We start from the raw sequence: 27,668 nt of genomic DNA, 5'->3' as shown, positions 1-27,668 counted from the left end.
TTCACAAAATCTGTCTAAATGATTCATTCATGATTCGGGCTAATCAGAGATATATTTTGCAGTATATTTTTTACTTAAATCTATTATATGAATTCAGTAGACTTGGAATATAGAGCTGGATGGTCAAATTTTATGGTTTATGCACCATATTGTTACCTATAACGTCCTTAACTGAAACAGTAAAGGGAGAGTTGCCTCAAAAATGAAAATTAAATGACTATTTTTCAAGTCTTCTAAAGCCATGTGATAGTTTTGTGTAAGAAAGTAATTCCTGAACAGTATTTATTAACTAACAATCTTTACATTCGACTCGTGATTCAAACTTTTCAATGAATCATTGATTTGATTCACAAAACCTTTCTAAATGATTCATTCATGATTCAGACTAATTGATTTAAACTGCAGTCTATTTTTACTCAGATCTATTGTATGAATTCAGTAGACTTGGAATATAACGCTGGATGGGCAGATTTTATGGTTTATGCACCCTATCAAGTCCTTAACAAACAGAATCATTAAAGGGATGGTTACCTCAAAAATCAAAATTAAATGACTATTTTCCAAGTCCTCTAAAGCCAGGTGATAGTTTTGTGTATAGAAAGAAATTCCTTAACAGTCTTTACATTTGTCTCACAATTCAAACCTTTTCAATGAATTGTTGATTCGGTTCACAAAACCTGTCTAAATGATTCATTCATGATTCGGGCTAATCAGTGATTTAAATTGCAGTCTGTTTCTCACTCAAATCTATTTCAGTAGAATTCAGTAGACTTGGAATATAGAGTTGGATGGGCAGATTTTATGGTTTACTGTATGCTGATAATCATCCTTTTTGAAGCTTGAAATCATTATAAAGTACACTGTAGTGCTGCTCTCAGTCTGTCAGTATAACAGAATATAATATATAAAGTAGTATACAAGTTCCTTTTTCACTTTCTTGTTGATTTTTAATCCACACTTTTAAGTTAAAATGTCTTTTTACCCTTATTGAACCATAATCCCACCATAAAAACCTAATTTCCTTCTCATATTAATACACAAAAGCACACCAGAGACGCTGAATCGGGAACTTTAGCTGCTATCACATCTATAAGGAATTTGCTCTTGTAGTCATAAACCTACTGAAGTCTCTTTATTGTTTCTCTTCCCACTCAGAACAGCAGTAAAAGGCTCTCTTTGCTCCTGCGTCTGCCATGAGGCTGTGTCTGCAGCTGGCACATTCTCATTGTTTCCACTCTGACTAGAGGGAAAAGCAAAAATCCACAATGTGCTGCTCTGAGAGAGAGAATGAAGTAAAATAAATAAATTAATGCAATGGTTGGAAAATCTCATGGCAAGTTTGTTGGCAATGACTCCGTCATTATGGTGACATCACCCCTCTGGCTGTGGCTGAGCAGCCCCTGTGGATTCATGGATTCAAATGTCACAGTACCTTGTTTTTATATAATTTTTTATATAAAAGTCTATCGTTAAAAAGAGCACAGAGTCTTGTTTTAGGCCTAATCACAAGACCTGGGACTAGTCAAATCTGCTCTAGTACTAATTGAGTCCTAGCAAAAAGCTTAGTATTGATTGCCTTTGTAAAGGAAAGAAACTTTGCGACTCGGTCTGCTGTTGCGTGTTTGACGGTGTGCGGCACAGACAAAAGCAATTTAGTGTCTGTGGTAATACTTAACCAGGAAACTATGTCAAAAATGTGTATGTGGTGCCCAGAAAGAGTGTTTTTGTGATTTTTTTCCCTTTAAAAAATATGCACAGACTGAGCTATACAATGCAACTAAACTTGCTCGCAATGACCAATTTGTAAACAGTCTCAAGAGTGAACTAATCTGCAAATCTATATGTAATATTTACATAATGATTTACAGTCTACAGCCTGGTTTTTCCCATCATAGGGCTGCATTTTTCCAACAGAAGTTTTCCTTTAGGAACATAGCAAGATTATTGTCTGGGTCTGTGCATTTGCAGAGTTTGGAATAACAATTACAGCCGCTGTCAATCATTTAAACAATTTCCAGTAGTGAATAGAGAAGGAGGGTGCAGACATACAGGATGAGAATAAAAGCAGAATGTTTATTCGCTTATAATGTGGGCCCACTCTTTAATTTATATTAAGAGTGAATCCTGTATTTAGACGTTGCATGCTGAAAATAGACAATATTTGATGGGAAACAGGTAAATACCTTCTAGTTAGTAAATTATATGCTTAACAAAATAATGCGTAGGAGAAATTACACGTTTTGAAACGACACCAACATAATTTTATGTTTGTTATGAGAGCAAAAAATCGTATTGTATTTTTTTTTCTGATAGGTGACAATAGCATTTCACTTTTTTTTTCTTTTTAGTAATTTTTTACATATTTTTTAGTTTATTTTAGTTTAGTTTAACAGTTCGTGTCATTTAAAAGTCCTCTTTTCAATCTCTCAAGAGGTTGGGGAGACTCCTGCTGGACAGAATCAAACATAGCGAAAAACAGACAGGAAAGCACAGAGGACTGACTAGAAAATCAAACTATCAAAAACTGACTATAAAATAAAAATATATATTAAAAAAGCTACTAATAACGGTAACATTTTAATGCCACTATAGTATTTCGCAGACAGATATTTGTTCACAGCGCTAAAAAGACCGGCTGTGTTTAAAAACCCAGTGAGCTTCCTACATAGAAAGCATTTTGCGGCATTTTTGCGCGTTCATGATACTCAGAAATGCTGTATATGTAGGCGGCTCAGTAGATTTGCAGACATAGCCTATGTATGTGTACAGTTCACCCTGAGTGAAACTGATGTAACCTGGAAGAGGAAAAAAGCGCAACTGACAAAAGATGTTGAGTGTGTGTAGTGGAGGAAGACTAGCTGTGTGAAACACTGCTGCAGTATGGAGGCGGACGATTATGGTAAGTTTTATGTCATTAAAGTTTCATAGCGTTTTTAAACTGACACCAGCGTGTCAAAGTGCATTATAGTGACAAACTAGCAGATGCATTGATTGTTGTGGTCAAGTTTGATATATACATGTTCTTTTAGTCTAGTTGAGGTAAAACGTACATCAAACACTTGCATTATGGCAGTGACATAAAACAATGTTTACCTAAGTTTGTTTGTTGACATGACATTGACATTGTTACTGACTCAAACATTTGGTTTTTGTGCACACATTTCTGTCCTCATGTCTTTTTTGAAAGTTAAGTTAGTCATATTTGGTTCATATTTACTTTTGGACATGATTTGGAAATGTTGTGTTTACAAGGACACCCAAAATTGATCCCATTCACTTAGATGCCAAAAAGATTTGGTTTGAATTAATTTAGAGGTGTTTAATGTACCTTAGAAGAACTTCCAACACTTTATTTCTATGTGGTGCACACTGTGACATATTTTTGCCTCTTTCACAGCTTTTTGTGTTGAATGTCAGAGTAGCAGAAATGATGTTACAGGATATCCTGTGTGAAAACAACAGACACACCACAGCTTGCGGAGAGTGGTTAAATGTCTGTTTTTGTACAAGAGTGACATCTGTTTAAGAGTAGTGAACCTCTAAGCTCTTGAAGTTCATGCCAAACATTTCCTAAAGTTTAAAGACAATGAAATGATTTCATGTGCAGCAGAAACTTAATGCACCACACCCACCTTAAATTCACACTCTTAAGGTTGTACTTTGTGTCATTTTGCTAACACCTTGAGTCATATTAGAAATGAGTATTCGCTAGTTCGTTAGTCCGTTGGACCCCACTTTGACCTTTATGTTGTTGCAGGTCTTTTTGATTAGAGTGTGTTTTGTGGTCTCAGTGGTGGTCGCAGTGTGAATAATTATGAGTGTTACTTAAATTTCACTTTTTAAATCAGTCAGACAGACCATAATATAGTGATAGACAGATATATGCAATTTAAGTCAAATATACAAGTCAAAAGTTTACACACACCTTGCAGAATCTGCAAAATGTTAATTACTTTACCAAAATGTGACCCTGGACCACAAAACCAGTCATAAGGTTAAATTTTACAAAACTGAGATGTATACATCATATGAAAGCTCAATAAATAAGCTTTCTATTGATATATGGTTTGTTAGGATAGGACAATATTTGGCTGAGATACGTCTATTTGAAATCTGGAATCTAAGGGTGCAAAAAAATCAAAACACTGAGAAAAACACCTTTAAAGTTGTCCAAATTAAGTTCTTAGCAATGCATATTCCTAATCAAAAATTACATTTTGATAGGTTTACAGTAGGAATTTTACAAAAAATCTTCATGGAACATGAACTTTACTTAATTTCCTAATGATTTTTGGCATAAAAGAAAAATCAATAATTTTGACCCATACAATGTATTTTTGGCTATTGCTACAAATATACCCCAGGGACTTAAGACTGGTTTTGTGGTCCAGGGTCACAAATAAGAGGGATCATACAAAATTCATGTTATTTTTGTCACATAAAAGACATTTACATGTAGTCTACGAAAGACAATAATAGTTGAATTTATAAAAATGACCCTGTTTAAAAGTTTACATACAGTACACTTGATTTTCTTAATACTGAATGATCAATATCTGTGTTTTTTTGTTTAGCGATAGTTGTTCATGAATCCCTTGTTTGCCCTGATCAGTTAAACTGCCTGCTGTTCTTCATAAAAATTCCTCAGGTCCCACAAATTCTTTGTTTTTCCAGCATTTTTGTGTATTTAAACCCTTTCCAACAATGACTGTATGACTTTTAGATCGATCCTTTTACACTGAGGACAACTGAGGGACTCATATGCAACTATTACAGAAGGTTCAAAACACTCACTGATGCTTCAGAAACTTTTTGAATTTGAAGATCAGGGTAAATGTAACTTATTTTGTCCTCTGGGAAACATGTGAGTATCTTCTGTTGCTTCTAAAGGGCAGTACTAAATGATAAAAATATGATATATAGGTAAAATTTCAAATGTTCAAAAGTTTTCACTCCTGGCTCTTAATGCATCGTGTTTTCTTTCTGAAGCATCAGTGAGTGTGTGAATCTTCTGTCCCTCAGTCCCTCAGTTGTCCTCAGTGTGATAAGATGGATGTCAAAAATCATACAGTCATTGTTGGAAAGGGTTCAAATACACACAAATGCTGTAAAACCAAAGAATTTGTGGGACCTGAAAAAACAAAGATTGTTCTGAAGAACAACTGTCACTAAACAAGAAACACACACACACACACACACACACACACACACACACACACACACACACACACACACACACACACACACACACACACACACACACACACACACACACACACACAGAGTTGTGGATCATGCAAGTAACAACAGTATTGGGTCATTCCAGCTGGAATCATCAAATTTTGTAAAAGCACAGTAGAGATCTGAAATTTTGTATATGATCTATTGGGCATATTACCCATCACATAGATTTTTTTCAGACAAATCTGAGGGGGTCAGGTGGGGACCATTTGATGATTCCAGCTGGAATGACCCTATTAAAAAAAATCAAGTGTATGTAAATGTTTGGACAGGATTATTTTTATGAATTCAGCTATTATTGTCTATTGTGGACTATATGTAAATGTTTTTTTTTTTATGTGAAATGTCTTATTCAGGTCAGTACTAAATAGAAAAATTACATGCATTTTGTATGATCCCTCTTATTTTTGTAAAATAATAAACATTTGGCAGATTCTGCAAGGTGTATGTAAACTTCAGCTGTATATTAGCCAGGCTGATAAATTGGTAAATATTTAACCATTTAAAAATTAACATCATTAGATGATAAATACATCTGATTGGCTGAGGTTTACCAGGTCAATGGGTAGTAAACAATTTTTTTAACGGAATTGATACATTTATAAATGTTACTGCATGCAAGATTAAAATTAAAAATCTAAAAAAAATGCACTTCCTTTTTTTTGTGGAACACAAAGTTTTTTGAAGAAAGTTGATTTATTTATTTAGTGAATTCTGAGTAAATGTTGTGTTGTGTTTCTTTTCATTTTAGTAGGTTTGTGTACATCTCACTTGCTACAAATCTAATAGGCCTAGCATAACAACCAACAACATTACATTCAACAAATACTTTAAAAAAATGTTTTTTATATTTTTTGTCCATGAAATAAAAGTCACTGGGGTCCAAAACAACATTAGACTCCAATGACATTATACACGTACATGTTACACATAAGAAAGAAAATCACACAGGTTTGCGAAATGAGTGTGAGTAAATGATGACAAAATGTTATTTTTGGGTGATCCCTTTAAGATGAGATAAACAGACAAACTTGGAGGCAAAATATTTAAACAAATAGAGAACTCATTACACTAGTGACTAAAGAAAACAAATGTTTTTGCATGTGTTGATGGTATTAGAGAACCGGACAAAAACAGTGATGGACTATTTTACAACCTTGACGCAAAGAAAACAAAGCCATGATAAACTCTTGACCTTTAGAAGTGACCTTAAAAGTTTTCGTTTTGAAATTCAGCCTTTTCTATCCCTGTCTTTTAGTTTATCAGTCTTGATATTTGGTTACTAACCACACTATTCAATAATATTAATATTTCTGAAGTGTCTAAAGTATGATGTTGATGCAGAGGAGGAGATTTTATCATGCACAGATTTGCAGCAGACTTTTTCGTTTTGCATCAGTGTTGCTCAATTAATTTTACATCTCCCTGCCAGTGAAGGAACACCAAATTCAAGGTCAACTTCTTAAATGGTCATTTTAGCCAGGCTTGTGTATTTGGACAGGTATGTGGGACTCTGGGATATGTCTCTCATTACAGTTACAGCTGCAGACGTGGCAAAGTGTCACATCCAGGAAAGAGCAAAGCTGCACAGGAAACCTCTGAGTCTGTCCTCAGCTTACCTCTTTTAGCGTCACTCAGTGATGTTGACTCCACCCAGGCAGTCTGTTGCTCCAGTTAGATATAGCAAGAGTTTGAAGGGAGGTTTGTTTTTGATGTACTCTCCTTGCCAAACTTTCTGCTGTCCATGCATTTTGGGGTTTACTTGTGAGCTGCAAATCAAGACGACTGTTTACAGCGATGACCGCACGTATTAAGATCCATTTTTAGCTTCATCTAAAGTTGTAACTACCAGTGTCCTACTTTCCTGACCACCACTTGAGCAGGCTTAACATTAACAAACAGATTCACTTTTGACTTTGAATTCGTCCCTACATAAACATCCATGTCAGTATAATTATATGTTTTGACATAAAAAAAAAAAAACACTGACTGATGTACAGTAGTAAATTTTTCTTAATGGAGACCAAGTGATGCCTAGGTTGATTAGTTTGGATGCACAAAATGTGCACTAACAAAAAATGGCCAATAGATGGCATTTGTTTCCACAAAATATCCAGCTCCAAAATAGAGACGTGGACAAATAATGACAAATTTCAAGCATGTCATAAAATTAATTAATAAAATAATAAACATTTTTGGTCACTTTCTTAAATAAAAAGGTGCATAAACAATTTAAGAATAAAATGCATTAAATAAAACCAAACTGTAAAATAATTGAAAATAATTTTTTATTATTCTGTATTATTCAGATGTATTTGTGATGAATGAGGACTTGACAGATTACAATATAAAAATGAATAATTAATAAATAAAGAAATGTTTTGTCTTAGAAAAGCATAAAATGCCCAAAATGTGTTGTCTGTATTGGCCAAAAATAGAATACAAATAAAATAATGAATAAACAAATACAATGAAATACTATAATGAAATAATATACGTAAAATTTTGGCCACTTTCTTAAATAAAAAAATGCATGAACAATTTAAGAATAAAATGCATGAAATAAATAGAATTGTGAATAATGAAGACTTGGCAGATATTACAATATATAAATGAATAAATAAAAACAAAAGTAATGTTTTATCTTAGAAAAGCATAAAAATGATGTCCAAATCTATTAAATAATATGAAGTTCAAGACCATTCTAACATATTGGTGTCACTGGAGTGTTATCCCAAAATACAAAAGCTTTTTGTACCTTATTTACCTCTAAATGGTACATAGTAGTACCTTAAATGTACATAATTGTACCTTTTGAAAGTGTACCTTCACAGTTTTGTACCTTTTTTCGGAGGATTTGCATGTTAGGATCAAAAGAGAGTTACATATAAATCCAATATGATGTAGTGCTTGCGTATATACGCTGAGTTTATTTCTGGTTGGCATAGTGACCGCTGATGCTTGGGGTTTGTTGGTCACTGAGTGTGCTTTTAAGTCCTAAGGACCTCTCATGCTCAAGTGTTACAGCTCTGTGAGCTCACAGCTCTCCTAAAGAGACTGAGGCTGCTGTAGTTTGGGTTTATGGCACGTAGGCTGTTCACTGAGTGTCATCTGGGATTCTAGCCATTAAACTACAGGCTCTGCCTGTCAGCGTACATACCTCCCATTGTGTAGGTTTGAGAATGAATCTCCCTCGTCACCAAAACAAGGTTGTTCAGATCTCATGGTTTTTGTGTCAATTTATATAAAAAATCTTCATGCATTTGTTTTATTTTACACTATAGGTTTAGGAATGTCTTTGTCATTGTCATTTCTGTGTATTTTCTGTCTGTTATCATTTCCTGCAGAGAGAATAGATGAGTTTGCTGTTTCACTAAGGAAGTGAGAAGTAAACAGATGTTCAACGATGCTAAATGTGTCCTCGGATGACATGCTTCCCTAGCGTTTAAAGGGATAGTTCACTCAAAAATGAAAATTATGTCATTACATATTTAATTTCTAATGTTGTTTCAAACCTGCGTGACTTTTTATGTCTGCAGAACACAAATGAAGATCATTTGAAAAGTGCTGCAGTGATTTCTTTGATTTTTTTTTTTTAATTTTAAGTTGTGGTTCAGCAGAAAAAAATTACATTGTGCATACTTTATAGTTTTATTTTATTCATTATCATATATTAATATTTTATATATAAACACTGCTGTTCAAATGTTTTGAAATGGTAAAATATTGTAGTGTTTAATGTCACTGATGCTCACAAAAGCTGCATAAATTTGATAAAAAATACGGCAAAAACACATAATATTATTAAATATTATTACAATTTAAAATCTCTGCTTTCTATTTTAATATCTTGTAAAATGTAATTTCTTCCTGCGACGCAAAGCTAAATTTTCACCAGCCATCACTCCAGTCTTCAATATCACATGATCCTTTAGAAATCATTCTAATGCTGATTTGGTGCTCAAAAAATATCTTTGTTGAAACCATATATAGATATATATATATAATTTTTTTTTTCTTTTGATCAATGTTTTGAGTCCTTATCAATTTAAAGCATTATTTTCTTTCAAAAAACAAGGACAAGAGTTGTCTTAATAAAAATCAGCCATAAAAGTGCTCCTATAAAGAAATTAGTAGATAAATACAGAAATTTAAAGAAGTTAAACTGCAGTGTGTTTGTTACAAATTTTACTTTGAATTACCTCATGTTTCGATTTCCATCATTCACCCTTCCTTCTCCATGCACCCTTTGATTTGATCTAATACACTGCTGTTTTTCCCTTTCTAAAGTCTCTCTAGCACTCGCTCATTAATCTTAAGCTCCAGAGAAGGAGAAATCTTCAAAGACTGATCTGTTTTAAGATCAACTGAGATGAAACGGTAGTCTCCCTGCACGGGACGACTGGGACTCAGAGATACGAGTGTTAGGTCAGCAGCAACCAACAGCCATGACCATTCGTCCTGTTTTTGAAATGGGTTATGAGATACAATATGCTGTGATGAACTGCTGGAATAGATCATCCCTTAAAGATAATGTTATTCACAAGACTTTAATATTGTTGCTTAGCCTATACTGTAATTTTCTTCTCTACAAGTTGATTTCCAAATTGAGCATCAAGTATAGATTTGTCCTTTGTCAGGATATTTAAAAGAGTTCTAATTCACCCATACTGTAAATCAAGCTTCTGTCATCATTTATTCACCTTAATGTATTTTCAAAACCTGGAAGACTTTCTTGCTTCTACAGAAGATGTATTGAGAAATAATTTGTTGAAGTCAAAAGTTTACATACAGCTTATAGAATCTGCAAAATGTTAATTATTTGACTAAAATAAGAGGGATCATCAAGGGAAAAAAAACAATGCATTAAGTGCCGGGGTGAAAACTTTTGAACAGAATGAAGATGTGTACATTTTTCTTATTTTGCCTAAATATCATATCATATAATAGCATCAGTGAGTGTTTGAACCTTCTGTAATAGTTGCATATGAGTCCATCAGTTGTCCTTAGTGTGAAAAGATGGATCTCAAAATCATACAGTCATTAAAGGGTTTTAAATACACAAAAATGCTAAAAAAAATTACAGAATTTGTGGGACCTGAAGAACAGCAGGCAGTTTAACTGTTCAGGATAAACAAGGGACTCATGAACAACTATCACTGAACAAAAAAAACACAGCTGTGGATCATTCAGGTAACAACATGGTATTAAGAATCAAGTGTATGTAAACTTTTGAACGGGGTGATTTTTATAAATTCAACTATTATTTTCTTTTGTGGACTATATGTAAATGTCTTTTATGTGAAATATCTTATTCGGGTCAGTACTAAATAAAAAAACATTTTTGTATTATTTTGTATGATCCCTCTTATTTTGGTAAAATAATTCATATTTTACAGATTCTCCAAGGCGTATATAAACTTTTGACCTCAATAAGCACTGATAATTTTTTCTAGGCAGCTACAATAAATGGAAACTGGAGGTTTCCGAATCAAAAAAACGAATCATTCACATTCATCAAGGTAAAATTGCCATTATATATTTAAAATTACAACTATAGAATGTCCACAAAAAAATGGAAACTAGTGTGTGTGTGTGTGTGTGTGTGTGTCTGTGTGTCTGTGTGTCTGTGTGTATATGTGCTTATTTATTTTGTGAACTGGTTCATCCCTATAGGGAAAACAAACCCACAGATATCACAGATGTTAAATGAAAGCTTTTAATGATGCTGGTTGGCTTCGAAATGGCCTTTCATTACTGCTGAATGGCTCTTCTACACTAATCTTCCTTTGAACCATATTTGTATTGTCTGTGCTTACATTGTATTGTTATGCCTGATAAATATTATCAGTAATTTCACCTGTCCCCTAATGTGCAATGTATCCACTGGGGAACAGAATTGACCGTAATACAGGGATACTCAAAGTCTGGCTCATCACAACAGTCTAGAGCCGTGGAACAGTTTATTTGTGTTTCCATTTCTGCACTTTAAGTGTGCATCACAACACCAGAAAACACAAAGCCAGCTATTATAATGAACAAATCTGTCTAAACTGCAAGCCTGCGTGTCCATTATGCAGTGTAGACAGCCTTGCTGATTATAATTGCCTTCTTGTTTTGTTGCTTGTGTGCAGTGTAGATGGGGTGTAAAAACTTGTATTTAAAGGGTATCACAAAATGTTTTGCAATTCATTCAAAACCATTTTCTTTACAAAGCAAAGCATCAGAATATGCTAATTTTGACATCAGTGATTGGTACCAAGTATGGAGTGGTTGTTGCATATTGAAACGGTTCCAAACTATCATAACTCCAACCATTTCACTGTTTGTATCACTCCGCTTGCAGTTTTTTTACACAGCGAGTGTCATGACAAAATGCCCAAATCCAATATAATCTTATAAATAATACTGTTTTTGTGTCACGGAATGTAGTTTTATAGGCAAGGATGTAGTTGTTTAGACTTCAAATATGTGGTTTGTTAATAAAGGTACGTCAACAAACAACGTCCATTTCGAAAATTTGTTTTGACGTTTTTGGAGATGTGAGCTCCAGGCCGTTAGTGGCCGTTCAGCCTCACCTCAGCCAGATCTTCTAGAATTTGCCACTGACTCTTATGTCTCTAATAGTGGTTAAACATGAGATATAATTCATTTTGGGTAAATCTAACAGGCAGTTTTTGGTGTCTCTTTAATCTATTATTTGTTCCAGAGCAAACAGTTTTGGCTAAGGGCAAAATCTCATCACGTTATATTTTATGTAACTTTAATGCTGTATGTCAGAGCACTGCCTTTGCAATTTTGACTGAACTGCACAACATTTATGATTTATTAAATATTAATATTCAGTAAATCATATTTTATATGAATCACAGTAGTATTTAATAATAGTATTTCGTACACAGTGTGTGTGTTCGTGATGGTGATTCGTTTCATTGTTCCACCATTAGATAGCAACAAGAGACTGTTTTTATGAGTAAGTCAGCAGTAAAGACTTACATTGAAAGAGACTGAAACACGATTGTAAACAAGGAAGTTATTTTTACTTTAAACAACACCTTGTAAGACTCAGACAATGAATGCACTGAGCAGCGCAGTAATCGAAAATCACCCTTAACAGATTAAACGATAGTAGGACAAAGATATTGCTTTCCTCAGCAGACATTCAAACTAATGTTTTATTCTGATGAGATTGAGCTGAAGAATGAATGCTGTATCAGATGCAGGTAATCACACTCACTCACACTCACAGTCTATCTCTTTCTCTCGTAATACTCTATATAATACAGTGAGCTTTTAATACAGTAATACAATAAGCTTTCTATAAAGCAACTCAATGTTCCTTTGTTATTAATTCTAAAGTCATTGTTGGAAAGGGTTCAAATACACAAAAATGCTAAAAAAAACTACAGAATTTATAGGACCTGAAGGATTTTTCCGAAGAACAATGGGCAGTTTAACTGTTCAGGATAAACAAGGGACTCATGAACAACTATCACTGAACAAAAAAAACATGGATCATTCAGGTAACAAAGAATCAAGCGTATGTAAACTTGAACATGAGATTGAGCTGAAGAATGAATGCTGTATCAGATGCAGGTCACACTCACTCATTCCATCTCTCTCTCTCTCTCTCATAATACTATATAATACAGTGAGCTTTTAATACAGTAAGATTACTATAAAGCAACTCAGTGCTCCTTTGTTACTCTAAAGTGACGTTGTCAAATTAGTAACAGAGGCTTAGGCTCAGCTTTTAAACTGGCAAACTTGGATTTGAATCAGTGGCGGAAGGAAGTAGGGTTTATAAAGACACTCTGTTGTTGTTGTTCCTTATGTATTTACACACTTGTGCCATAAAACTGTTGTATAAATGCAATATCACACTCGTAGCTGTGTGACATGGCTGTATGTCTGTGTGTTTTTTTTTTTTGCAGAAACTCTATCTGTTGTACTTTTGTCATGATTTATCCTCATTTTCATTTTCAATTCGTGTACATCTGTGGTCTCTGTTAATTAACAGAACAACTAGACGTATTTGGGGCACATATGACTGGAACATATGGCCAAAAAAAGTGTTTCAGAATGATGAAGCAGAATAAGTTCTTGAAATAAATTTTTGATAGGAAACCCAAACTTCTGACCATTATGGTTTAGAATCCATTCTTTCAGTTTCACAGTTCTGTGTGTCTTTGAAACAGAGGGGCTAAATGAGCAACATCAACTCAAAGTGGACTCTGCTGACACTGGGCAGGGATTTAATGGGTCTGTAGCTCTTTAGCTGTACAGACACATAGAATTTGTGCCAAAGTCCTGAGTCCGCACCTGGCTCCTACTGTTCTCGAGCCGTCAGGGATTTTTTTTAGAACTGTATATAAAGGAAAAGTAAAAACATAGTTGACAGTTTATGACATGTTTTTTATTTTAATTTGTAAAGCAGATTTGTGACTATATCCTGATTTTGACTCGGTGTGTAATATTTAAACACAGGATCTTCAGGGTCAATTTTGCGGGTGTTAGTACAACGGATCTTTTGTTGTTTAGCACAGCTGCAGATTTTGACAAGTCATGTTTTGTTAGAGGGCTTTGGCCACAGGAGTGTCGTGAAATGTCTTTGGGTCCTGATGTCTGGGCACTCAACTCACTTGGGAAAAGCTGTGTTTTTAAAAGTCCTGCTGACTAACCTTTCAAATACAACTCTCATGTCATTTTCCTTCTGTTCTTTTTTCTTCTAGCTGCGGGGTGCCCTCCCAGTCTCAAGCATTTGTTTAGAGAAGACTGAAAAGAGGAAAAAGGCTTTTTATTTCTCTGTAGTCCTGAGTCATTGCAAAAGCACAAGAGTGTGAACGTGATTGTTTGTTAGGAGGTTGTGGCGATAAAATTATCTTGATATTCTCAGCTATTATTCCGATGCATAAAATTGATCAAAGTGACTTTTACATTGCTACAAAATATTTATATTGCTTCCATTTCTATTGCTTATTAAACTTTCATTAGCGGGCATCACAAGAATAAATGACATTTTAAAATATATTCAAATACAGAACAAATAGTTATTCTAAACTGTAATAATATTTCACAATACTACATTTTTACTGTATTTTAAGTCAGTGGTTCTCAATCCTGGTCCTGGGGGACCCCTGCTCTGCACATTTTGCATGTCTCCCTTATTTAACACACCTGATTGAGATCAGCTCATTAGGAGAGAGATCCATGAACTGAACTAACAAGCTGAAGATCTCAATCAGGTGTGTTAAATAAGAGAGACATGCAAAATGTGCAGAGCAGGGGTCCCCCAGGACCAGGATTGAGAACCACTGTTTTAAGTATTTAATTATGTATTATGTATTTCATTATATATGTTTTTTGTCTGTATTAAAATTTCTTTTTTTAAATTACATTTTGTACAAATATTATTTTTAGATGAAAAAGAGACTACAAAAGGACACCAAAACCTGCTCATTTCCTTAATAGTGGTGTAGCCTGTTGGTTAAAGGTCTTGTTGGTTAATGACCAAACATTTGTAGTTTTCGGTTTATGAATGATCTCCATTGTAATCCTAGGTCGTTTTAAAGGAACTGTCTCTGTAATATGAGTGCTGTGAATCATTGTTAATAATAGCTTTAGCTAAATGCCAGATTAATCATTCAAATTCGGTTTATCTATATTCTGAGGATGCTAAAAGTTTTGGATCATGTTTAGTTGGTGGAAGGTGTCAGGAAGAGCCAAACCACTATTAAACAGCTGAGAACTGATTTAGTGAAGTCTCAGTGGCCAACATTTTGTTTTCGACCACTGAAAATAGGTTGTATCAATGCAGTTGTTTTGACAGATAGAAACAAGATACATCTCTAGTTTCAACAACTTTCCTCTTTAAAACAAAAGAAGTATCACCTTTATGCAAAGTGACTCACATTTGGTTTTCAATTCAAAAAAGGTTAGTCAACTTAAAATGTTAAGTTGTACTAAGTGACAACTTAGATATTTGAGTTGATTCAACTTAACATTTTAGACAGCTAGGTAACTTACCCAGCTTTTAAATTCAACGAACCAATTTTTTTATCAAAATATCTAAGTTGATCCTAAATTTACTCCTTACGCCCAACATGGTTCAGTTCTAGAGATATTGCCATATTAAAATGGCAATATCTCTAGAACTGAACCATGTTGGGCCTTAATAATGAAGGTACCAAAAGGAAAGTTTGTTAAGACCCAATATCTAAAAGAGCATTAAGATAACTTTAATAGTTTTTGAGTTACAGGTTTGCAAACTTTGGAGAAAAAACTTGAAAATTTTTGAATGATCACCAATGGCACGAAATGTAACAAAGACTGCTAAAGTCAATATATTTTACTAACAGACCTATCAATATCTTTACAAAAATAACATGGTGATGTTTCCATCTTTCTGAAGTCGTTTTACTTCCCTGTAATTTAGTTCTGAATCACAGGAGAAAATTGTCATTTTGACCACCCCTCAACTAAAATAGTGAATAATGCAGTAAACATACACCTATATTATAAAAATAATAAAAATAATAACTAGCCTAAATTAAAAAATTGATAACCTCAGTTGAGTTGACAGAATGACTCTATAGTACATTGAATCTATATTTATATTCTATATTCTGTATATTGTGGATGAGTCTGATAGTAATGATGTGCTACTGTAAATACATGGGTGGAATGGAAGGAGAGGAAGGGTGTCAACCCACATTAGAGTGACAAGAAAAATTGAGGAAAGTAAGCTGGAAAGTACTGGGTGGACTTTCCAGCAGGATCTCCCAAATGTCTCCCCTCTGAGACCACAGATTGGGGATGTTCCCAGATGGTTTTATGGCTGCAAAACAATGTCAAATCTTGTGGGTTAATACATTTGCTTTGAAGAGCAAAACATTGTTGTATACATGCAGAATAGTTCCATTAAAAAAGAAAATTGTTATTATTTTGTGTTCCACATTAAAAAAAAAACAATATAATATGAAATACTTTTCATTTTTAGGTGAACTGTCCCTTTAAATTAACAATTAACTAAAAAATCCTAGGTTGTAAGTGACATGCAACATGCATACAATCAGGCTCTTCTCCATTGTTTAAATACATTTCTTTCTTTTTTTGACAAGCTGAGATTGTTATTTTTTTGAGGGCAATGTTCTGTTCCCGTTTCATGACACTTGACCAGCAACAAGTCAGCGATATTCAGCAGTCTTATGATTCAACAGTATTGCACAAAACCTTGTTTCTTTTAAGTCATACGTGCTTTTTAAAAATATTTAGATTTTTTTGTCTAGCTTTAAAGTTTAGCCTGAATATTTACTTTCAACATTTATCAATAAAATATAATGATTTTCAACCCGAACTCAGTCGAAAATGTCAACTTTATGAAGTGGTGAATTCATATAATTTTTATAACAATGTGATCATGAACACTTTTAAAGGAGACGTTCCCTGCCAGATTGAAAATTTCCTGCACTGTAAAAAACAATTTGTTGAATCAACTTAATAATTTGTTACCTGGCTGCCTCATAATTTTAAGTTCAGTCAACTCAAAAAAGTTTAGTCAATGTAAAATGTTAAGTTGTACTAAGTAACAACTTAGATATTTCTGTTGATTCATCTTAAAATGTTAAGGCAGCCAGGTAATTTACCCAGCTTTTAAGTTTAACAAACCAATCTTTTTAAGTCAACTCAAATATCCAAGTTGTCTCTTAAAAAAACTTAACATTTCAAGTTGACTAAACTTATTTGAGCTGACTGAATTTAAAATTTTAAGGCAGCAGGGTAACAAATTATTTTAAGTTTACTCAACAATTTTTATTTATTTATTTATTTTTTACAGTGTGATAATTTACTTACCCCCTATGTCATCCAAGATGTTCATGTCTTTCTTTCTTCAGTCGAAAATAAATTGTTTTTTGAGGAAAACATTCCAGGATTTTTCTCTGTATAGTGGACTTCAATTGTGGCCAATGGGTTGAAGTTTCAATGCAGATTCAAAGGGCTCTACACTATCTCAACCGAGGAATAAGGGTCTTATCTAGTGAAACGATGGGCCGTTTTCTAAGTTTCTATACTTTTTTTTTAACCCATTGGCCACCACTGAAGTCCACTATATGGTGAAAAATCCTGGAATGTTTTCCTCAAAAACCTTAATTTTGTTTTGACTGAAGAAAAACAAGAGTAAATTTCAAGGACATTTTCATTCTGAAAGTGAACTAATCCTTTAAAAATAATGATTGCAACAGAGAGTTTTCGCAGTGATTCCATAGATGAACCATTTTGGATTCTCAAAAGAACCTTACAGTGGAAAGTTCTTAAAATAACCATTTTTCACTGTAAAGAACCTTTAGTGGTTCCATAAATGTTAAAGGTTCTTCATGGAACCATTGATTCCAATAAAGAACCTTAAGATCCAACCTGAACCCTGTCTCTCAACACAACCGTCAGATTGTATAAAAGCATCCAAATAGATTGACAGCAATCAGACACCAATTCGCCAGAACGTTTTTACAAATTGCCATGATATATTGCTGTGATTTTCATCATGAAAGACATTTTTTGTCATGTTAAGTTATTTAATATGCCTCTATGAACACGCAATTGCCATAGAAACAACCACACAACCACAAAATGCACTGAAAAGCACCAATCTGGGTGCATGTGGGTTTCAGAGGGTCTTAACCTATCACAATGCACACGTGTCTGCAGGCGTACATTTATAGACGGGGTGGATCTTGTGATTCTCCATGAGTAAACATATACTTGCCCTTCAAAACCACGCATGGCTCAGATGCCCGAGATGGTTGAGCTCTGACTAAACTGCCCTCTGTGCTTGTGGGAGTGAGTAGGGAGGTGTTCTGGGAGGTGTTGATGAACGTGTGCTTATGTCTATGTAAATCATTCTCTACCAAAGCATTTCACAGCAAAGACTTTCCGATAGAAATCAGTGTCATAGACACAGAAAGCCCTGGATGGTAAAAGTGGCAGCGAGTACGAGGAGAGAGAGAGAAGGAGGAGAGACAATACAAGGAGAGAAGTCAGTGAGATTGCGAGAGCAGCGCACAGCGGAGCGCAGAGCAGCGCTGCCGTCAGAGGTCTTTGCTTTGGTATCTGTTGGACAGCGAAATTGATGATAAAGACAAGCCTTACATGAGTATCAACATTTCAACAAGTTCTGCTTTCCCACCAAAGAGGAAGTAGCTTGTGTTTTTTCTCTCATCGCTCACAGGGACTTACTTCTCACAATCGGACTTTCATATTCAGAGTAAAACGGGGATTGTTGAGCTATGGGGACGGTGAGCGAACTCTGTGCGTCAAGCTTCCAGGCGTTCTTGTGTCCCACAGTTTGTCCGGCTCCTCCAGCAGGTGGGTCTATCATTATGTGTGTGTGTGCTTGGGAATTAAATCCACAATGAAAAAATGTGGCAAAGGGTTTCCTTAGAAACTATTTTCATTCAGAAATTGCTAATGAATTTCATAGCAAGGAACATTGAATTAAATGTGACATTTTGAAGTAGAATAACTGTTATTATTTCAATAATCGTCGTTTTTTTTAACAACTTTGACGAGTCTTTTCTAACAGTGAAATCTAGGACTTGTTTGGACTGTGTTAAAGGGGTCATGAAATGCATTTTCAGATCTTTATATTATGATTCTGGAGGTTAGATATTAAAGTTTTTCACCAGTGAGATCAAAATTTTCACTCTTTGTCAAACACACTCCATTCTCTTTCATGAACGCAAGTACTAAAAGAAACTACCACTGCTGAGTGAATTTCACCACAACATATCCACTCTTTTCTCCACAGAAAAATGCACTTTCTTTACACAGTATATTAACATTCAACTCAGTAAAACATTAAACACTTAGTTTACACTTAGTCTCTTAAGAGTACATGCTGGGTTGATGTTTATTACAAAAATAATTTAAGATTAGAAATAAATGTACTTTCTGGAATTGCCTCCAAGGACAAACTTGGCACTGCCGTAGATTTCAAAACAAGATATTTAATAAAACAACCAGCTTGTTGAGTATGATTTATGGGATATTTCACCCAAAAATGACAATTCTTTAATTAATAACTCACTTTCATGTCGTTCCAAAACCGTAAGACCTTCGTTCATCTTCGGAACACAAATTAAGATATTTTAGATGAAATCCAAGAAAAAATTTATGAATAAAGTCATTATTTTTGTTTCTATTCAGTTAAAAAGTATTCTCGTAGCTTCATAACATTAAGGTTGAACCACTTATGTCAAATGGACTATTTTAATGATATCTTTACTATCTTTCTGGGCCTTGAATGTGTCAGTTGCATTGCTGTCTATGGGTCAGAAAGCTTTTGGATTTCATCAAAAATATCTTAATTTGTCTTCCGAAGATGAACGAAGGTCTGAAAGTTTTGGAACGACCAAAACACCAGTCGTAATGGTCATCTGAATAAATAAGCTTTCCATTGATGTATGGTTGGTTAGGGTAGGACAATATTTGGCTGAAATAAAACTATTTGAAAATCTGGAATCAGAGGGTGCAAAAAAAATAAAATAAAATAAATATTAAGAAAATCGCATTTGAAGTTGTCGAAATGAATTTTTTAGCAATGCATATTACTAATCAATAATTAAGTTGTGATATATTTACAGTAGGAAATGTACAAAGTATCTTCATGGAACATGATCTTTACTTATTATCCTAATCATTTTTGGCATAAAAGAAAAATCGATAATTTTGACCCATACAATGTATTTTTGGCTATTGCTACAAATATACCGGTGCTACTTAAGACTGGTTTTGTGGTCCAGCGTAAAATTTTGATTTGCATTTCATGACGCCTGTAAGTGATGCACCCATAATGCTGGAACCATTTGAGATCTGAGTAAAATCACGTGCAGCTGCATGTTATATCAATCTAGTGCTGTTGCCGTGGTGATAAACAGTGTCCCTGGATCAGGGAATTGTTGGATGAGAAACGGAGCTGCCGTCATGGTCATGCAATGTGAGACAAATCGTTTGTTTTGTTGATGGAAAGTTGCTTGGCTGTTATAAAAGAGCGTTTTTGATATAATTACTGTCAGAACACTAATAATAGTGTGACCATGATGATCGTGAGACTTGAAGCGTCCACCTGTTGTCAACTGACCTTCAGTTATGTCCTCTTTATATAGACTGTATATCTATAGTAATATGATCAGGCTTCACTGTGGACCTTGTCTGCACTGTACTTTTTTTACGACTCAGTCCTGCAAGCTTCTGTTTATTTGTTTGTTTTAGCACTCTCGGCGGGTTTATGCATGTTTGTTGCTTATCAGTGCGCTTTGTGTGAATTAAGTGTTAGAGCTGCTGAGAGAATCATTAGGTGAAAATGAAGAGGAGAAACTCTGTGAGAGAGACAGATGAAGGGGTGGGACTGATGAAGATCTTATTTTGTTTTTGACATTGTAAGAGAAAGAAATCAGTGAAGGGTTTAGATATGTGGCTTTTTATGTTGGACGGACTTCCTCAGTTTTCTTCGTGCCATCTGTCAAAACTCAGTGACAAAATCCCCTAATGGTTCCCAAAAGATGCAGATTTGGAAACACAAAAAGCCTGTTTGGATAGATGTAATTGTGAAGATGTTTTCATTGCTCAAGTGACTTAAAGGGATAGTTCACCCAAAAATGAAAATGCTGTCATTAATTACTCACCCTCTTGTCGTTCCAAACCCGTAAGACCTTTGTTCATCTTCATAACACAAATTAAGATATTTTTAATGAAATCCGAAAGCTTTCTGACCCTGCATAGACATAAATGCAACCACATTCAAGGCCAAGAAAGGTAGTAAGGACATTGTTAAAATAGTTAAAATAGTAAAATAGACATAAGTGGTTCAATCGTAATTTTACAAAGCTACGAGAATATGTTTTGTGGAAAAAACCCCCACATTTCTACTACATTTCTTGACCATGGTATGGTAGGACCCTTGGCTGTGTATGGAGGGTCAAAGAGCTCATCAAAAATATCTTAATTTGTGTTGCGAAAATGAACAAAGGACTTACAGGTTTGGAACGACATGAGGGTGATAATTAATGACAGAATTTTTCATTTTTTAGATGTTTCAGATGTTTCTCCTATATCAGACACAAATGAGGCTATTGTTGCCATAAAGTAAAGGCCAAGTCACACACTAAAGTCACACCTATTAGTGTTCAATGTGCTTGTGGCACCTGAGAGGTGTTGTGGGTTTTAGGTTTAAGTCTGGCCTACTAAATGTGTCTTGATTTTCCTGTAGAGTTAAAGTTGAAATATTTTTGTGTTAACATATTCAATAATGTAAACTGGGCTTTCCCTATCATTATATTTTTGGATTTGACAGATTAAAACTGAGCACAAATCAGTGCACCTGTGTTCTTATATAGAGTGTACTGAACGCAAACAGCGCCACTGAACTGAACAGAACTTGTTCATTTAGCTGATTATTGCTGCGGAAAATGGCCAATTATTGTCATGTTTTGGGCTGTACTAATCAGTCAGACTGGGAAAAAACATAAAAAGTACTATAGACTGCCAAAAGTTATAACAAATCAATGAGATGAGTGCAAAAAAACTGTCTGAGGAACAAAAAGCGTTTGTGGTTGGCCAAACTGAACCAGGATTTCCAGGGCAAGAATCTTGACAACATTTATGTTTGTTCTTATTTCCAGTCGGGTAGGTGAAATATTAGTCTAATATCTTAATTAATACTGCTCGTACATATCTTTACCACCTATTAATTTTAGTTTGTCAATATATTGCACCCTTTCCTGCTTACTTTTTCTCTACATGATTTAGCAGCTTCCACATGTTTTTTCCTTTGGTTTAGACAGCATAAATTAGCAGAACAACGTATTCAGTAGTACACTAACCGTGCAATCCATGCTGTTGTTTACATCTGTGTATCTCCAATGTGGCCGCGCATCTGGGTAACTGACCAAACGGTGATGTGCAAAGTGCAAACCCTCTATTGTTAAATGTACCTTGGTAATGATTCAGTGCCTCACTGAACAATACATTAGCTATAATTTGAGATATAATGACAGATAAAAGATTTCTATTCTTGCGCTCTCTGTATGAAGAATAGTTTCTTTACTTGTGCTGTTCACTATTTGACCTGTTCATTCTTCAGCCCTGGAGGAGTTTACATCACACTGTCTGGCTCGTGTTAGTACCCAACCCATTCCCTCCACCCATACACAGACACATACACACAACAAATTTGGGACACTGCAAAGACACTTCTCTTTGTTTTATGTCACGTTCTTCAATAATATCAACTGATCATCACTGGTAAGGTGTTTAGTTTTAAAGTACAATGCTAAAAGTGTAATTTAACTGCAGTAGGGCTCCAAGAGTAATTTGAACACTGGGATTTTTCACTGTGTGTGTCGCTTGTCTGTGTTTGCGTGAACCAGACAGACCGTCGGTCTGCGCATTAGTGGTAGACTAGTAATTTTTCAGTGACTTTTTTTGCAGGTTACATGGTTATTACACAAGTAAGTGGCAGCAAGTGTCTTCATGAGTGGACAGATGAATCATTCGCTCAATCAAATCATTCAAAACAGATTCATTCAGGATCACTGTGTTGCTCAGATACATTGGTATTATTAATATTATGGCTAATATGTAAATTACTCAATACTAACTAATATATATAGGTTTGAAAATGTTGAAAGTTTATAAAAAAAGGTGAGAAAGGGGACAAAATTTAAATTTAAATATTAGTATTTTTAAGTGTACTATAAAATAATTGTATTTTTTGAATACTTATTTTTTATTATAAAATAAAATAGTGTTATCACACTTTATTCATTGTTTTATTTATTATTTTATTTTAAAAATGTACTAAATAAAGTACAATATTACTATTATTACTATTATTAATTAAAAAAAAAAAAATTATATTTATTGGGTCACACTACATGCTATGGAAGCCCATTTCCACCACTGAATAAAAAATATAAAATGGCTATTGCGACTTATTTCACTATTCTGAGTTTTTTCTCAGAATTGTGAGATATAAACTTACAATTGCAAGATATAAATCTGAAAAATAAAGTCGCAATTGCGTGATTTTAAACTCACAATTGCGAGTTAAGTCAGAATTGTGAGATATAAACTCACTTTATAAGACTTTATAACTTGCAATTGCAAGTTTATATCTCACAATTCTGAGGAAAAAAGTCAGAATTGCGAGATGCAAAGTTGCAATTGCGAGAAAATACAGCACCACTGAACTGAACAGAACTCTGTAATTTTGCTGATTATTGCTGCTGAAAATGGCCAATTATTGTCATTTTTTGGGCTGTACTAATCAGTCAGACTAGGAAAAACATTTGGAGTACTATAGACTGCCAAAGGTTATAACAAATCAATGAGAAGAGTGCAAAAAAACTGTCTGATGAACAAAAAGCATTTGTGGTTGGCCAAACTAAACCAGGATTTCCAGGGCAAGAATCTTGACAACATTCATGTTTGTTCTTATCATTTCCAGTCAGGTATGTGAAATATTAGGCTAATATTTTAATTAATACTGCTTGTATGTATCTTTACCACCTATTAACTTTCTAACTCGCAATTGTGCATTTATATCTCACAGTTCTGAGAAAAAAAGTCAGAGTTGCGAGTTTATATGACACAGTTCTAAGAAAAAACGTCAAAATTGTGAGATGATAAAGTTGCAATTACCTTTTTTATTTTATATTTAGTGGCAGAAACAGTCTTCCATAACATACAGTGTGAGTACCAAACCAAATCTTGAGGTGCTCTCATGAGAACCAGACAAAAAACTTGTGTGCAAGTGTGTGTCACCCTGTATAAACTGCTGCATAAAAAATCACTGAGGATATGTCTTTGTTTTTTTGTTATACATTCAAAAGAATGTATTTGATTCTTTTAATAAGGCAAATGAGTTAAGAGCCTTTCATACAGAAACCGTGACTTATTTTCGTTTAGTAAAAATATATGCATGATGTGATTCTATTTGAGCAAGTCATTTGTCGTAAATCATTACCAAATCACTTTTTTCTTACAAAAAATGGACAGCGAATTCAATGCATCCTTTTGCATTGCTCTTTCATTTCTACAGCCTTTTTCAATCCAGTGAATAGGGAAGTCATTTACTTTGAGTATATTAAGGGCTGTTCCCATAATGACACTTGAGAATTAAAAAGACAAATATGTGTGTCAAGTTGATCTGTTCAGCACTGACTCTCATATTCAGTGCAATTCGCCTTTAGAATTTATAATACACAGTTGAAGTCAAAAGTTTTCATACACCTTGCAGAATCTACAAAATGTTTATTATTTTATCAAAGAGCGATCATACAAAATGCATGTTATTTTTTTATTTAGTACTGACCTGAATAAGATGTTCCACATAAAAGACATTCACATATGGTCCACAAGAGAAAATAATAGTTGAATTTTTTAAATTGACCCTATTCAAAAGTTTACATACGCATGATTCTTAATACTGTGTTGTTACCTGAATGGTCCACAGCTGTTTTTTTTTAGTGATAGTTGTTCATGAGCCCCTTGTTTGTCCTAAACAGTTAAACTGTCCACTGTTCTTCAGACAAATCCTTCATTTTTTGATTTTTCAGCATTTTTGTGTGTTTGAACCCTTTCCAACAACGACTGTATGATTTTGAGATGCTTTTTCTGACACTGAGGACAACTGAGGCACTGTTATGCAACTATTACAGAAGGTTTGAACGCTCACTGATGCTCCAGAGTGAAAAAAAAAATGCATTAAGAGCCAGGGGTGAAAACTTTTGAAGATGTACAAATTTGTCTTATTTTGGCTAAATATCATATTTTTTCATTTAGTACTGCCCTTCCGAAGCTACAGAATATACTTACATGTTTCCCAGAATCTTTGAATGATCTTCAAATTCAAAAAGTTTTCATGCGCTGTTTCCTTCTAAAGCATGTGTCATGTATTTAGTGAAGTAGACATAATGAATAAGTTAGACTATGAGTACAGCTTGTGATCATCATAATTACAATAGAAGGATGGTATTTCATAGACATTTCACTCTTGACTGATCATTATCTTAACAAATAGCTTCACATATTAAAACTGACTATTGTGTTTTATCATTAGTTAAAAAACAATATAAGAGTCCATCTATATGATTAGAGTCAAAGTGACAGATCTTTGGAACATAGCTGTATTTTTTTATTCTTCCACAGGAGGAAGGTGCAATTGGGAGGCCTATTACTATGTACCCAAAGCTTTTTACTGTAAAAGTGCTGGTGTGAGAGTCTGTCTGTGTGTATCGAGAGACAGAGAGATGTCAAGCTGTGCAAAAAAGCCTTAAGTGAGTGTAACTTCACTTAAAGGTTACTCCAAGTCTGGATGGTACGAAGGCATAATCAAAAGAAATGGGTTAGGAAATGTGAACGTGGGAATGCCAGAATGGAGAGGGATATTGTGAACTACTGTTCAGTGAGGAGGAAGTATATTGCGTATAAGAGAGTTTCATCTGTTCTATACTTTCATCTGTACGCACACATATGCAGTGATTCAGATGTCATGGGCGGCTCACTCATTTCAAATTCTAATCATGAGTCAGTAAGTTAATCCACCTTTCTCTGAATGAGTAGTGTTTTATTATCACCACCTTCAGATTCATGCGTGGCTAATGATGAACTTTTAAAGTGGTTTAGAGATTTAATGTCTGTTTGCTTGTACTGTACAATTTTATTGTGTTTCTTAGAAATTTTAGTTACTTGAGAGAATGTGTTTTCAAAAAATATATGCATCCTGCAGGTTTGCTGTAAAGAAATTTGGCAAAAAAAAAAAAAAAATAGAAATAATATAAAATACGAATTATTACAAAATAAAAATTACTAAATTATTAAATAAAAACAAAATAAGAATTATTACTTTTGTAATATTTTCCCCTAAAAATCTAGTATTTAGGAAACATAATAAAATATAAATAATTTATAGTTTACTTATAACTGCAAAATTACAATTACAAATTACAAAAAATTGCAATTGTGTGTGTGTGTGTGTGTGTGTGTGTGTGTGTGTGTGTGTGTGTGTGTGTGTGTGTTTAAATAAAAAAAGTGTTATGTTATGTTATATTATTTTGTTATTGTAAAGTGTCATACAGTTTTTTCCAGGTTTGCTACGCTAGTTTGTAGGGCTGCACAATTTGTAAAATAAAATAAAATAACATAAAATAAATAAAATAAAATACAATTTCCCACAAAAAATACAGCATTTAAAAAAAAGAATTATTTTAGTTTACTTTATAATTGCAAAAAAATTACAATTTTAATATGAATTCTAATATATACTGTGTTTTGCTGTCTTAGTTTGTAGGGCTACACAATTTGTAAAATTAACATAACATAAAATAAAATAAAAATAATAAAATAATTTCTTTTGCAATATTCTAATTGTGTGTGTGTGTGTGTGTATGTGTATATATATATATATATATATATATATATATATATATATATATATATATATATATAATTTTTTTTTTTTTTTTTTTTTTTTTTTTTTTTAATTGTGATTTAATGTAAAATGCGCAATACAGTTCTTTTCAGGTTAGCTGTGCTAAGTTGGAAATTTGCCCAAAATTATTAAATAAAATAAAATACATGAATTATTACTAAATAAAAATGACTAAATTATTAAATAAAAGCAAAATAAGAATTATTACTTTTGTAACATTCCTTCCCAAAACTCTAGCATTTAAGAAAAATAATAAAATATTAATAATTTTAGTTTATCTTTATAATTGCTAAATTACAATTCTAATATTAATACTAATATATACTTTGATTTAGGGCTGTGTGGTTTGTGGAAAAATTCTACTTGTGTGTGTTTATGTATTTTTATTTGTTTTATTTTTTAGAAAAGTTGTGATTTTGATGTAAAATGTGATACATTTTTTCCAGGTTTGCTGTGCTTGTTTGGCAATTTGGCCAAAAATCTAAAATAAAATAAAATAAAAATTATTACTATAAAAAATCTAGTATTTAAGAAAAACAATAAAATAATCATTTTAGTTTACTTTATAATTGCAAAATTACAATACTAATATTAATGGCTGTCTTAATTTCTTAATTTTTAAACATTAAAGTTAAACCATCAGACTTTTATGTTAATGAAAAACCACAGAGAGGATAATTGCATTAAGCCATATCACAATTTCTTTTTTATTTTGATTAAGCATATAGCCCTATTGTAATTCCATTAGTTATATATCTTCACCAAACCAGGAATCATTGATAGCAATTTCAATGCATCCTTTTTGCATTCTCATAATGTTACTTCATATAGCAATCAGATAGTGTCTTCCTATATACGTACAGCATAATATTCTTGGTCGTAGAAAACTGAAACATGGGAATACATTACTTGTACTGCATTATGCATTGTGTTCTGACAC

The 27,668-nt window shown here is 33.6% G+C and overlaps 1 protein-coding gene across 2 annotated transcripts in view; it reads left to right on the top strand.

Annotated features, from left to right (window-relative positions):
• Nucleotides 1-2,761: 2,761 nt before the first annotated feature.
• Nucleotides 2,762-27,668, top strand: part of cyth1b (cytohesin 1b) — a 97,057-nt gene continuing 72,150 nt past the window's right edge. Inside the window, exon 1 of one of the 2 annotated variants that reach the window (XM_073827987.1) lies at nt 2,762-2,899. In XM_073827987.1, the coding sequence (XP_073684088.1) occupies nt 2,881-2,899 (19 nt within the window). In that variant the 5' untranslated portion in view covers nt 2,762-2,880. Of the gene's footprint in view, nt 2,900-18,189; nt 18,604-27,668 lie in introns of those variants that run through there. The other variant, XM_073827985.1, reaches the window with a different exon arrangement.

The sequence above is a fragment of the Garra rufa genome, chromosome 22 (assembly GCF_049309525.1).
Source record: "Garra rufa chromosome 22, GarRuf1.0, whole genome shotgun sequence".
Lineage (NCBI taxonomy): Eukaryota > Metazoa > Chordata > Actinopteri > Cypriniformes > Cyprinidae > Garra > Garra rufa.
This window is presented reverse-complemented; position numbering and strand designations above follow the sequence as displayed.